The 13919-nt window shown below is 41.9% G+C and overlaps 1 protein-coding gene across 24 annotated transcripts in view; it reads right to left on the reverse strand.

Moving 5' to 3' along the window:
• Positions 1–2182: 2182 nt before the first annotated feature.
• The window catches only part of TCF7L2 (transcription factor 7 like 2), a 170442-nt gene continuing 158705 nt past the window's right edge, over positions 2183–13919 (reverse strand). For 6 of the 24 annotated variants that reach the window (XM_052677417.1, XM_052677427.1, XM_052677426.1 and 3 more), the window contains 4 exons: positions 10444–10492; positions 9849–9899; positions 8531–8603; positions 2183–3067 (listed from right to left, as the gene is read on the reverse strand). In XM_052677417.1, the coding sequence (XP_052533377.1) occupies positions 2644–3067; positions 8531–8603; positions 9849–9899; positions 10444–10492 (597 nt within the window). In that variant the 3' untranslated portion in view covers positions 2183–2643. The other 18 variants (XM_052677441.1, XM_052677440.1, XM_052677439.1 and 15 more) reach the window with 11 other exon arrangements.

The following is a 13919-nucleotide window of genomic DNA, read 5'->3' on the forward strand; positions in this document are numbered from 1 at the left end:
TCCTGGAAATGATGAAGCTAAAGTCCCTACTCTTACACTGAAATAAACAAGCAAACCAACCATTTCATAAAAGTTTTTGAATGCACAGAGGCATATAGTGTCATCGTGTAGCACCTACAGGAATTGCTGCAGTTAAGGGGATTGCTGGGTGCACAGTGCTCTGCTGAGCTGTAAGGGCTCGTTGCGTAAGAATAAATAATTGCAGAAATGGGACAAATTCTATAGGGAAGATAAACCCTAAGACCAGCACCAGCATTCTGACTGGGCTGCCTGAGCTCTCCTGAATGACCTTTAGATTGCATCAGTCCTGCGTTGGGATCATTATTGGGATCAAATAAGGCATCACCAGCCCCAGTCTCCCGTCCCCTAGTCAGGGTCGAACTGGAAGGACAACATGTCTTCACTCACATGCTATTTGCCTTTTGCCAAATCGTATGCAAATAAAATCAAACTTGAATTCGTATTTGAAATCAAATGCATTTTCAACTACTGCTGCTCACACAGATGTGTGCTGGGCAGGGAGAGGGCTGGTGCAAAATGCACGTACAGGTTGCAGGCTGGGGCAGCAGCAGGACCTGGTGTGAGCAGAGCTACCTGTCTGTCAGTCTTTTGGGGTTGTCAATCTTTTGGGCCTGAGTGAAATGCAGTCAATGCATAAATGAGTTGACAAGTCGTTCTCTGCACATACTAAGTTGCTTTTATTAATCCAGAACTGCATGCTACAGATACTGTACAGCATGAACATTTATTCATTACAAAAAATGGCTTCCAAACCATTAAAAATGAAAATCGGAATAAGAGCATAAAACGGAACAGTAACATCACAACTGTTAGGAAACATTCAAAGTATTCACAAAAAATGTTATAGTTAGCATCTTAATAAACCAGAGAAAAATCTGAGACAGTTTTACAATCGCTTCATGTCAACTACAATGGCACTGAATGAACAGATGAACAATTTTTCAGCTTTATACAGCGTTTTTTGCAACATCAACATGCCTAGATTTTTTTTTTTTTTATGTTTTAAGTTTGCTACCTACCTGTATGTAGTAAGTGTACATAAAAGTGGCAGTCTGATTTTCCTTTTATGAATAATCTAATATACAGAATTTGGCCCTTAAGGGTTTATACCTCTTCATTTTAAATGCTTTCCGGACAATCTGCTACCAAACACGTCTGTTATAGGTGACATTAAAACTACATACATATCTACCTATGTAACATCACAGCAAAACATGATGAACAAAAAAATTACAGCATTAAAAAAAATAATAATAATAAAATAATAAAGTTGTCGGGAGAAAGTTTAAAAGTCACTGAGAATTTTGGCACATGGAGATTTTGCACACAGCCTAAAGTCCTAATGCCGCAGGGGATCCAGCTGCAGTTCTGAACGGGACACACTTGGACCTTGCTAATTTTCAAACAGTGTTGTGAAAAATTCCCTTGCTCGGTTTTCAAGTCTCTTTATTTCGTGTGTGTGTTTCTGTGATGGCTTTTAAAGCGATTTCTATCTTTTTTACACTATTGATCCTTGGAAAACGCGTCTGCGAATGTCCGTTTGGTGGCAACTGTGTTTCATACAGAAAAAAAAAAAAAAAATCACAAAAGGAAGTCAAAAAAAAAAAAAAAGAATCCTGGAAAAAATATATATATACACATTTATATATAAACTTAAAAACCTTGTACAAATGAGTTGTTATATATAAGATGCTTACGCTAAGGGCAAAAAAACAAACAAACAAAAAAAACAACCAAAAAACTTTATACAATGTTTCAAGAAAAAAAAAAGAGGAAAAAAACCATTTAAAAAGGGACGACATACAGATACAACAAGCAATTTCTAAAGCAATAAATACTACTGGTCCAATAGCGTTGTGATACTTTTAATTGTTGAGTAGCGTTCCCTCCCCCAAAAAGAACAACACCATGGAACAAGGTATATTAACACATTTTTTTTTTTAACCCTTTGTTTCTGTACATTTAAACAATAACAAGTAACATCACAATAAAGGTTGTTTCACACGAGGAAGGAAAAAAAAAAAAAGAAGTAGTAGCGGCACTGCATTCACCGTGCCCTTCAAGGTTTAAAAACCAGATGTAAAATGATTGGTTCGCAAGCTCGTATTTAATACAAATAATAAAGAACCAATGCCTCCGGCAAGGGCTGCTTCAAAATTGCTTCTTTTTTTTTTTTTTTTTTTCTTTTTTTTTTTCTTTTTTTTAATTTTTAAAATCAGTCTTTAAAACTAAGCTATTGGAACTACATAACAATTATGTATATATATATATTTTTTAAACGCTACAAAGACTTTAAACAGCTGTTGATAAAAATTTTGGCAGAATCATGAGGCTTTTCTCATCTACATATTTAAAAAGGAGAAATTGAAATAAGAATGGGTCAAATATTGACCAATGAACTCGATAAAACATCAACTAATGTAGCCATGTGGCACGAACTGGAAACGAAACCGAGAAACGACGACGAACGGTGGACGACGACGAGGAGGAGGAGGAGGATGAAAAGAAAAAAAGAAAAAAAATTAAAAAAAAAAAGAAAAACAAACAAAACAAAACAAAACCCAAATCCCAACAGAATCCAACCCCCCCCGAAGGAAACCGAAAGGGCGACAGAGGCTAAAGCTATTCTAAGGACTTGGTTACGAGGGAGAGCGGCTGGGGCTGCGGCCCCACCAGCGAGCTGTGGGAATGTAAGGAGGAGGTGGAGGGCTGTGCGAGGGATGTGGCCGGCGGGAGGGCGGCCGGCGCGTGGTCCAGGGCCCCGTTGGGGCAGCTGGCGGCAGGCAGGGTGCCTGGCTTGCTCGCAGCGCTCTCGGCGAGGACGAGCGAGGATGGCGGCGGCATCATGACCAGGTGCGCCAGCGGGTCGGGCTTCAGGGAGAGCGAGAGGGGTTGCGTTTGTTCAGTCTGTGGTTTCGAGTCTCTGGAGGGGGAGGCGAGCATGGCGGGGGAGGACGGAGGAGAGTCTAGTAAGCTTCCATCTGAAGAGGGTGGGCTGACGCAGCTGCCTTCACCTTGTATGTAGCGAACGCACTTTTTTTTTCTCCTAGAAACAGGGAGAGAGTTATCTGTGAATGAAGGCAGAGATGCCGACGCAGACAGCTACAGCACGGGGCCTTGGGCCCGGCCCTGTGCACCATCCTGGGGCTGGCAGGCGGCCACGGTGCCCCGTCCGCTCAGCCCTCCCTGGGCTAACAGATTTGGAAAGGCTGCACCCATTGCCTCTTCATCCCTCTCCTCTTCGGGCCGCCTCCTTGCCCTATTTACTGACTTTCAGATTAACAAAACTGGATACAGCAAGTTTTTCGAGCCCACTGTGCTGATCTACAGACTCAACTTTCCTCTCAAAAAATAAAATAAAAAAAGTATCTTTAGGAAATAAAAGCCCTGGATATGTTGAATGTATCTCAAGCTACCTCAAAGAGGCTCTCTACTCTGCATCACCTGGCCGCTCTTACGATGCTCTGCCCTGGGAGGCCAGACTGCTGCAACCTAAACTCCTCGCTTTCTCCTCTGTTAAGAACCACACCAAATCCAGAAAGGTCAGAGTCAGACAGGAGGAATATAATAGAGAGAATGAGAGAGGGGAAATAAAAACAAAACAACAAATCAAACAGAAGGAAAACCAGAAAAAGAACAGGATAAACAGAGTATGATCCAAAATAACAAGAATAACTGGTTGTATGGCCTGCAGGTTGTGGCTTTAAATTGACTCAGTTTTACTTTTTGGTTTAAGGCAGAGTGGTAGATTTGGGAAGCTGCTTGTCTGCATTGGGGGAATTTTCCTCTGAGAGGCCATCCTTGTCACTTCAGTGGGATCCAATTTCAGTGGGTGAGGAGCACGACGACAGGCACAAAGGTAAGGAGCAACATGAGGAATTTATTTCACACCAGGGAATATGAGAGTCTTACAAGTTCACCTCCATATAAGTGACCCAATAAATCTTTTCTCCTCCCTCTGTCCCCTTAATAATGTAAAGGAGCAATGAAAACAGATGACAGTCTCACACCACCTCTCTTGCCAAGTGTCTGCATGACAGTTCAAGCAGCAAGACAGAAATAATGAGGCAAACAACTGAAGCATCTGGGAGAATGACACTGAGTGGCCACCCTGACCCTCCTACTGACAGCTCTCCAGCCCTTCTGCTCAAGCACTTTCTGGGGAAGTGCTGACCATGCTCTCACAGCCCAACGTATTTGACCACGTCTGTCTAAAGCAGCTCTGCCACAGAAACTTTGGACGCTCAGCTCAAAGCCACCAACATGAAGGAGCATGGACACCTTTCTCACCAGCTCAGCAATTTCATCAGGAGAATCTCCCAAGTGTGGCACCAATGCTGAACAACATTGTGTAAAACTCCCCATGCATGTGCTTTGACATACTTCCAACTCTGGTAGTCACTATGCTCCCCTATATATAGCATTGGGTCAATCCTAGGCACTGGGACTGGACATTTCTCAGCTGCATGGGAGATCTAACCAGCTTGAGCCTGGCATTAGATGTCCCATAGCCAGGAAGGGAGTTGCAGACCAGAACCCCATCTTTCCACCTGCTTTAGTGCAGATCAGGGTTGTGGCTTCCTTCCTCCAGAGAATCAGGGGCTCTGCTCCATGTACCCCTGGCAAGGTAAGGAGTTAGGGCTAATAGAGTTATAACCACGTTAGCCTGCAGATAAATACATGCTAAAAACTAAAGACATCCATGCAACTTAAATGTTAAAAAAGAAGGAAAGGAAGAAAGATAGAGGACAGCAAGTAAAGGCTATAAACCATGCTTTATTAGAGCAACGTTAAAAGACAGAAAGAAATTAACTTGGTGGGCTCAAAACAGAACCTGTTAATTCTTCTACCAACAACAAACAGCAAGGAAAGCCTCTAGCACGTGGCTATGGGCATTTCTGCTGCTCCTGGCCTCTGCCTCCACAATTCCTACTCCAGCTGAGCAATGCTGCCAGACCCAGAATTCACATTATGACTTTCTGTGCAGCTGCCAGTGGCAAAGCAGAACAGCGATGTGCACAAAACTCTATGATAACGCCTGCATTGAAAGGTGGGTTTTCTCAACTTGGAGACTGCAAGGTTTCCTCTCACTCCAAGCAGAGACCCAAACTCTGCCCTCCTCACTGACACTGCTCCAGAAGCCATTCAGCTGGACTGCTCTGAACCCACAAGGCAGCTAATTATCTCACCAATTCACAGTTTGAATCTAGTATAGAGAATTAAAAATGATTTTGTTAATACTGTTTAAAGTTCTGTGGCCCGAAATGAGGAATTTCTCATGGCAGAGCCAACTTATATCAGGCTACCAAAGAACTGTCTGACTTCCTGAGCTTGCAGAATTAACAGCTCTCAAAACTGAAAACTCTGGTCTGCTACCTTCAATGTTCATTTGATTAGGACTGAGGAAGCAGAGTGTTTTCTCTCTTTCTGTTCCATGTTTAACTCTTAAACAGTGAGGCCACTTTTAATCTGAAAAGCCATTTAAACAAATCTTGGTTCAAGGCAGGGGGGACACTTCTCCATCTTCACTATGTGCTATCTGTGGTCATGTAGGGGACAGGGTTAGGTGGGCCAGAATAAAGAGATGGGCACAACTCCAAAACCCTGCAAGCCAAATTTTACCAGGAGTGAACAACTTCAGGCAACCCTGGTGAAGGGGAATAAGTCAACATCTGAGGAACGTTTCGTGCCTCAGTTTTGCAGCTCTTAAAGAGGGAACAAAAATACTACATATCCCCCCTTAGAAGCACACTGTGAGGATTATCCACTTGTGTGACACTCTGAAAGTGTCAGCTGCTACATCAGTACCCCAGCACAAACAGAACTGACCCTGCTCATGCTGTCATTGAAATAAGCCCTAGGACAGCATCAGAAAAACCCAGAACACTGCAATTGCCATGAGTGAAAGCCACAGATGATGACAAGGGTTGCTGTGAGCAAAGATGTCTCAGGTTTGTTTTTGTATTTGCAAACTGTACATCTTTAGCATTTACTTAAGATGCGCTACAAAAAGCTACCATGCTATCAAATGCAATGTTGTAATGCTTAGGACAACAACTAAGAGAGAAATGCCCTACACTACCCAGTGATAAAATGTCTCTATGTTTTAAAAGAAAAAAAAGAAGAAAAAAAGAAGCTGACTGTATCAGTAACCCTAAAGCTACCTTACCACTGAAAAGGGGCCACGCTGCTCAAAAATGATTCTGAAACTGGTCTAAAAAAGTTGTCACTAATGTGCAGCAAAGATCTCCGGCCAAAACCAGGCATAATTTAAGAGAGAGTTTAAGTTTCATGTGTAACATAAGCACTGCACAGACTGAAGGAAAAGTCCCTTGGCTGATAAAATGTAGTTTTAAAAGTATGATGCTTACTTAAGCCACTAAGGAAATACAGAGCCACACAAACATGACGTGCCCTCCATTCTGGTGCATGGCATACAGCATACATGTTTCCAATACTGTATCTCTAGACTACACAAATATCTGCTGATAGTGTCTGGTAAATTAACCGCAGAATAAAGCCTGATTAAACACATTATCCAAGTCTTTGCTTAGCATGAGACTCGAGTCCTGACACATGGAAGGTGCCTACCCAGCTCTTGAACTCTTCTTCCTTTCCTTAAGCTTTAAGAAACAGCAGCTTTTAAAACTTGTTTCTTAACATACATGCTGGTATCTAACATGTCAGCCCCCAAAACACCCAGTACTAGCATGCCTGAAACAGGACAATCATCTGAAAACAATTTTGGTGCCTTATCTAGTATTTTGACATACAACACCACCCTTGATTCACGTTTTCCTTGACACTAAGCACAAACAAGACTGCGTGCATACACAAAATATGATGAACATCTGATCTACATTCTAAATGAGATGAAGCACATGGGACTGGCATGAGTAAGAGGGGAGAATGTGGGAGAGGGAATCACTACACAGAGTGTGGTTTGGGTTGAAATACCTACCATCATAATATTCCAAATTCAAAGACTGCTTGTATCAGAACAAAGAAACAACAAATTTAACCAAATGCGATCACATAAGGAAAAAGGAATGAGAAAAGAACTACTCGGTATCCCTCCACCAAGAAAGACGTACATACTGAGTCATACATGGAATTGAACTCCAGTAGAACATGGGCTGTCGAAATTTGGGCTCTCTGGTCTTTCACTCCTTTGAATGCTGGAAACTGTCCTACTAAAGTTGGAATTAGTTTTGTCTAGAGCTCAGGAGTTTACAGCTCACACGTTGGGATAAAATTTAGAAAAAAAATGTCTTTTCAGAATCAGGAAAAAAAAAAGACATCAGATCGTTTAAAAATGATTTCTACATAAAACTCAAGGAGGCACAGGAGCCCAGAAGCAGCAATTTAATTCTGCATGTAACACCAAAAAAAGTGAGTACGATATAAGCTGTAAACACTGGCTTTTATATCTATCATCATTTGAAAAGCACTACTGCTGCAGATCCCAAAACGTTTTAAGCCTTTGGAGGTACTGGTCAGAGACCCAATGAAAGACAAAATATAGATGTCCAGCTAAACATTCTTTTTTTTTGCTGACAATCTGGAAAGAAACAAAAAAACAACTGCCAGCTTCAAGCACTTCAAGCGTTCTTGTTCCCAGTTCTACCACCAGGGAGAGGTTATTGGTAAAGAAAGAGAGAAAAATGGCATTAAATTAGCAAGAAATTCCAAAGATCAAAGATTATTAGCAATTGATGCTGTGGGAGAGAGAAAGGTGGGGAGTGGGGAAAAAAGATTAAAAAAACAAAATCACACGAATGCACTAAGAGGACAGATTGCTTTTATTTCCCCAGAGGCCTAATGGGTAGTATTATACCTGCATGGTTTGCACCATAAACTCTGTCGGTCAAGCCCGAACAATGCCCGACACTTCTTTGGAGTATTTGCATCTGTTAGCATAAGGTAAACACAAAAAATACAACACAATGGTGGATAGAGCTCATTTGGACTGCTTAATCTTAGCTACAGCTACGTTTAGCTTTTAATCACCTCCGCTTTATTTGGTAATCTCCCCTGACATCAAGGGCACAAAAGAAACAGGACTTTTACGATGAGCCAAAACGAAACCAAAAATCTCCAACACCGCCGTGCGTCCGTCCGGCATCGGCACCGCACTCAGCGCCATGTGAGGGCAGGCTGAGGGAGCCCACGACAACGTGACTGTCCTGGAGCGGAGGCCGGGAGGAAAGGGCTGTGTTTGAGCCAGGGATCAGAGAGGCTTAAGGCTGATGCTGTTTTACAGTGGGTTTTTGGCTAGCAGCAGCAAAGAGGAAGGAAAATAAAAAATAAAAACTGGAAGAAAAAAAAAAAAAGAAAAAAAAAGCAAAACCCTTTCAGAGAGACGATAACTCATGGCAGTGTCCCACTCCCTTGTGTCTTCTAGATCACAACACAGAGCTACAAAGCAACAAGGCAGGAAAAAAAGGGGAAAGTACCAAATAAACCAGCTGCAAATCAGCCATAGCGAGTCTGGGAAAACTATACACACCTGCAGGGGCCGCACCAGTTATTCTGTTGATCAAGGCCAAAGCGCGCTCGGCATTTCTTAGGAGCGCTCAGGTCTGAATGAGTTCAAGAAAAGCGAGCAGGAAAGGGGGAGAGGAAAAAGAAAGGGGGAGAGGGGGAGAGAGAGAGAGAGAGAGAGTGAGAGAGAGAGAGAGAAAGGGAGGGAGGAGTAGAGAAAAGGGGAGAAAAAAAGAGAAAGATAAAAATAAGGAAAAAATAAAAATAAAAAAGGGAATAAAAATCAATGTCCTCATTATTAATTGCAAAATAATGACTTTCAATTTAAAAGTTAAAAAAGTGATAATCACATTTTTATTCAACTCTTGAAATTAGCTGTTGCAATTAAAGCTGCAGTATCCCTTTATAAAGGACTGTTTCTTTCCCTTTTAAAAGAGCAGGTAGAGGAAAGTCATCGTGGCTGGTCTAGCAGGATGTTTTAGGCAAGATTTGTGTGGGTTGGGTTTTTTTATTCTCTTTTCTTTTTTTTTTTTTTTTTTTTTCTTTTCTTTTTTGAGGCGGGAAAAAAAGGAAGAAAAGAAGCTGAGTATGGAAGTTAGATCCTGAACATGCTTTTTTCTTCAACTCAGATACGAAATAAAAATAAGAGGAAAAAAAGAAAAAAAAAAGAAAAAAAAAAAAAGGAAATTATATCTCCTGGGATAATGCAGCTTTTGGAATAACATTCAATTTATTTGTTTTGATTAATTTGTACTTAAAAGAATGGATAAGAATAAGCAGATTGCGGAATGAGCATGTTAGTATCAGCCAGAAAATAAAACGTAAAGCATGGCAAGGTGCTGAGTTAGTACAGCTAGTGAATTGCAATGAGTAGGCTTGAGGAGAAAGGCAAAAAATAAAATAAAATAAAATCCAAAACTAAAATAATAATAAAAAAAAAATGCGCTTGCATGCTAATGTGAGAAGACTTAGTGGGAGCCATGAAAAATGCCATTAGATTAAGGAGGTTCATCGCTGACTTGCTTCCATTCTTTATCAGTCTCTTTAAAGAAATACTGCATATTCAATTTGCACAGTTAGTACAACTCTTGCGTTATTTTTACTGCATTACGGTTTAATAGCAATTGTTACAAAAAAGAAAAAAACAGAAGCAAAACTAAAAAAAAATACTATCAAACATATAATAGATATAAAGATATATAGATAATAAACACTGTAAAAACGTGTGGATGGTATTTTTTTCTTAATGTCATAAGTGTTTAATGTTAAAGTCTATAATGGCAGGAAAAAAATTAAAAAGCAGTTTATAAACTATTTTAAATGACTCAAAATGACGTTAGCACCTGTAATCGGAGGAAGTGAAAGGCAAGGATTTAGGAAACATTCGCTGTGTTCTGAAAAAAAAGAACAAATTATACAAAGGCTTCAAAAAAATTAAGTCAGGGCTTCTTCAAAATTGACTATGAGATTGCCTATGCAGTATTTCTAATTTCCTATATAGAATGGCAAACCTCCTTAATTTAAAATGGGTGCGATTTACCACTGTAAGGCATGCATCAGAACACACAGGTACAGCCCAAATTAATACCAAACACATACGTACGTACACGCACACATATGTGTAAAATAAGCAGACAACTTTATGAACAACGGCATAGGCATTACAACTATGGAACTGCAGTTAAAGGCTTTGCAATTACTAGGAATAAATTCAGCTAACGTCACAAGAGGCTCTTACATGCAATGGCTTGGTTACTAGTTTTAGAAGGGCAATAACGCGTAAATAATTAGGGTGCATTTAAAAAAGGCTATCTACTATTGGGACTGGCTCCCCTGTCAGGCTGGGAGACTTGAGCCCACCTCCCCCCTACCTACAAGCGTGACACCGGGACTGCCACGCTTCCACTAGGTGAGATATTTAGACTTATTTTTACTTACCATTGGTCTCTCCTGGCTGCTTATCCCTTTTCCTCTTCTTCTTCTTTCCCTGTGTGACACACACACAAATGAGAAGGGTTAAAATCAAATCAAAACGCAGCTCCTTGTAAGATGGCACAGCGGTAGGGTGGGGGCCTGTCTTGTGCTGGGGGACAGCAGTGTTGTGCTTGCTTACCCTGTCCCAGAGAAGCTGAGACGCCCCCAGGCTTCCCCAGGGCTGTCACCCACCCCCCTACGCCTGGAGAGGAGCCTGCAAGATGCTGCTTTTGGGATGGGATCACAGCGATGACAAACATTTGCCACACACACACACACACCTCCACCTGGGAGTTTCAGAAGTTACTTGTGACCTCGCTTGTTTTCCCTCAGGGAAAACAAAGAAAGGGGAACAGCAGAGAATGAGGGAAGGGAAACACATGAGCATGCAACGCTAGACCACACAAGAAAGCCATGATGATGAGCAAAGCCTAACTGCAGGTTTCTAAGTGCATTCACAACCTAGGAAACAAAGCCAAGAAAAGCAAAAATCCAGATACAACCAAGACTCATTTTGCTCAGTCACACAGAAAATCTGCAATATTTTGCCAAACTGTGTCTCTTTCCCAGATATTGGCCAGTAAGATGATATGATTTGTCACTGTTTCTGCCTGAAAGGAGAAAAGGAAAAGAAGAGGCTCGAGAAGCAGGAGCTGGCTAGTTCTGTTTGCCATCAACAGAGAGGGAGAGGACACAGTCAAGAGAAACAGCTCAAGTTCTGTGGAAACCCAACAATCATCTTCTGAGTTACGAAGTGATAAGAATAGCCCAAAAGAGAAAAGCTGTTTTCAATGAAAACTCTTCTAACACTGAGCTACAGTCTGCAGAGCAGCACAAAAAGGCCATTGCAAAATGACAAGAGTTTGGCTTTTTGTTGTTTTCATAGCTCAGCAGATACAAAAAGCAACAACTTCTGGGCTTGCAAGATCAACTGCGATCAGCGCAGAGACCCCTGCTTTTGAAGGCTGTGGTAGAGTAAGAGAAGTTGGTGAAAAGAGATCAGACCAGCAGTGCCTTGTGGTCAAGAGGGAACAAACATGGCTTGGAAGAAGGAATCTCACAGTACTTTTGAAGAACTGGGTGTATCTGTGAGGGGGCCAAGCGCCTCTCCCACATGGCAGACTGCTCTTTCTCAGCAGTTTTGTTTGGTTCCCAGCTACATGGTTAGGGTTGGCTTCAGCTTGGCACATCCACTGTAACATTTGGCATGCTCACTATCATGCATTCCCTGGAATGTATCAGCAAGAAATTCCCTCAGTGTGAACGTTAGATTTTGATCTGTTGGTGCGGTGTTCCTTCTCCCTAGCAGCCAGCTGTCTGGCATGGGGTCCTGAACTCATTCCCCCTTGCTTGTAAACTGCCACCCTGCTGTCCAGGCTGTCACAAACACAGTCTTGTTCTAGGAAAGCTTCCTGTGATGGAAAAAACAGTGTTCAGTCAATTTTAAAGGGCTTTTAAGTGATGCGCATGTAATCTTACAGTCTGCCGAGTAAACAATCTCAGACACCTTCTGAGGTCATTTGGGGGGATATGGAAAATTGTCACCCTGAGTCAGTTGCCACAGCACCCATTTGTCTAACATGATGAGAAGACAAGACAGACAAACACTGCTCCTAAAACTCCCTGAGAATGTAACAGGGAAAACACGGTACCCCGAAGTCCGCGTACAACACAGAAATACAAAAGGCTCAGACTGCTCCATCTGTATTGATCTCATTTGACAGTAACTCTGTGAAAGCCAGTGAATTTTTCCCGGCTTTACAATGTAACTGAAACCAGCCAATTGCCTAAGGACCATAGGCCTGATTTTTATTTAATCTGGCCAACTTGATTAATTTTTCAGTGCATTTGAGAACTGAAAGGCTATTCCAACTTGAGACCTCATCACTTTTTCACTTGATGGTCAGCCAGAACAAAGGTCAGGAGTCATCAGCCCCTTACAAACTCTTCGAGCTAGGTATTAAAGTACTAGAAGCTCTCTGGGGAGCAATCTATTAAAAATGACTGATATACAGAAACATCAGCCATGCACCAGGAATTTCTGGTTCCTTTTCAACACAAGCCTTGAAAATTTTTCTAATAAAGAACTGAAAATGTAACTTCTTTTTTGTTCTTTGCAAATGTTATGGGGAAACATCTATCTTGATTACTCATTCAACTTCTGCAGAAGATAATGTGTAGCTACATTTACTGTATGGACTTAAGGAAATAACTATGACAACAGTTCTTCAAGTACACAGCAGAACATTTATGTCTTTGCCTCAGACTGTCATCCTAAGACAGGAACAGACAGTCTGCAACATTTTTCATCATCATTCTCTACAAATCCCAAGGCTTCAAGGACATGTGGATGAACATACTTGCTAAACATTTTGGCAGCTCCCTCCACAGAGCCTAACCAACATAGGTTTTGACAGGACTGCAGAGTTCTTTGGTACTAATTTTCTAGACAACCAGCAGGCGAGGTGACTAAACCCTTACATATTTTTGAGTCCAACACTCAGCACCGCTTAACATCTTATATTAGATAGCAGGAAGAGCGAATGTGTCTTGTGACACCAGCAAGCCACAGGGGATTCGCTGAATCCTCTTCTCTTATTTAAGAGCAGCTGAAAGCTGTGATTCTTGCACGTACTGCTTCTGTTTCTGAAGACATTGGCTGCATCTGTCCCCATCCTTGTGCCTGATGTGAAAATGCCTAATGATCTAACCGTCCCAAGCACCCAAAACATGCTCCTGCTCTAGATGAGGGAAGGACCTGAGACCCTAAGAAAGGAAAAATAAATAAATCTTCCCAATGATTCAGTTAAGTGACGCAAAGCTTCCTGTGCTCTCCTCAGGGAGGAAGGTTCCCCCTGAAGGTCACTTGGGGGTACAACATCAAGCTGCTGGGAAACCGCTGGCTTTCTCATCCTGTCCTTTTTAGCTCAAGAAGAAAGGCTTTCTCAGTGCTCACACGGTGAGGACAAAAGTAAAGGTCCTAAATGCTGAAGGCTTTGTACGCGCCCATCCATTGGTGGCACAGTCACTGCACAGACTGAGCATTCCTGAAGCCTCAAGTTGAGCCTACACTCACTTTTGAACACCCAAGATGACAATACTGTGCAGTGCTGAGGAACTACCTCAAGCCTACAGCCTGACAGACTCAGGCCAGACTATGCTGAAAAGAAAGGGAGAATGTTGTGAACCGAGCAGTGCCTCGTGCCGCTTGAACAGATTGCCTCCGAGGAGCGCATACACGGTTACACCTTCAGCAACAAACAAAGGAAGGAGTGAGGGAGAGTCTAACAGAAAAAAAAATGATCAAAAAACAATAGAAGGATTTCAAAAACTGTCCTTAAGTAAGTGTAGCTAAATAGGTGAACATGTGTATTCTTTACTGCTGAAACAGTGCAGAGAGCTGCTGCTGCTCTAGGCTGTGCTGCAGACCGTGACCTCAT

This window comes from Tympanuchus pallidicinctus, unplaced genomic scaffold, assembly GCF_026119805.1.
Source record: "Tympanuchus pallidicinctus isolate F22 unplaced genomic scaffold, pur_lepc_1.0 scaffold16, whole genome shotgun sequence".
NCBI classification, from domain to species: domain Eukaryota; kingdom Metazoa; phylum Chordata; class Aves; order Galliformes; family Phasianidae; genus Tympanuchus; species Tympanuchus pallidicinctus.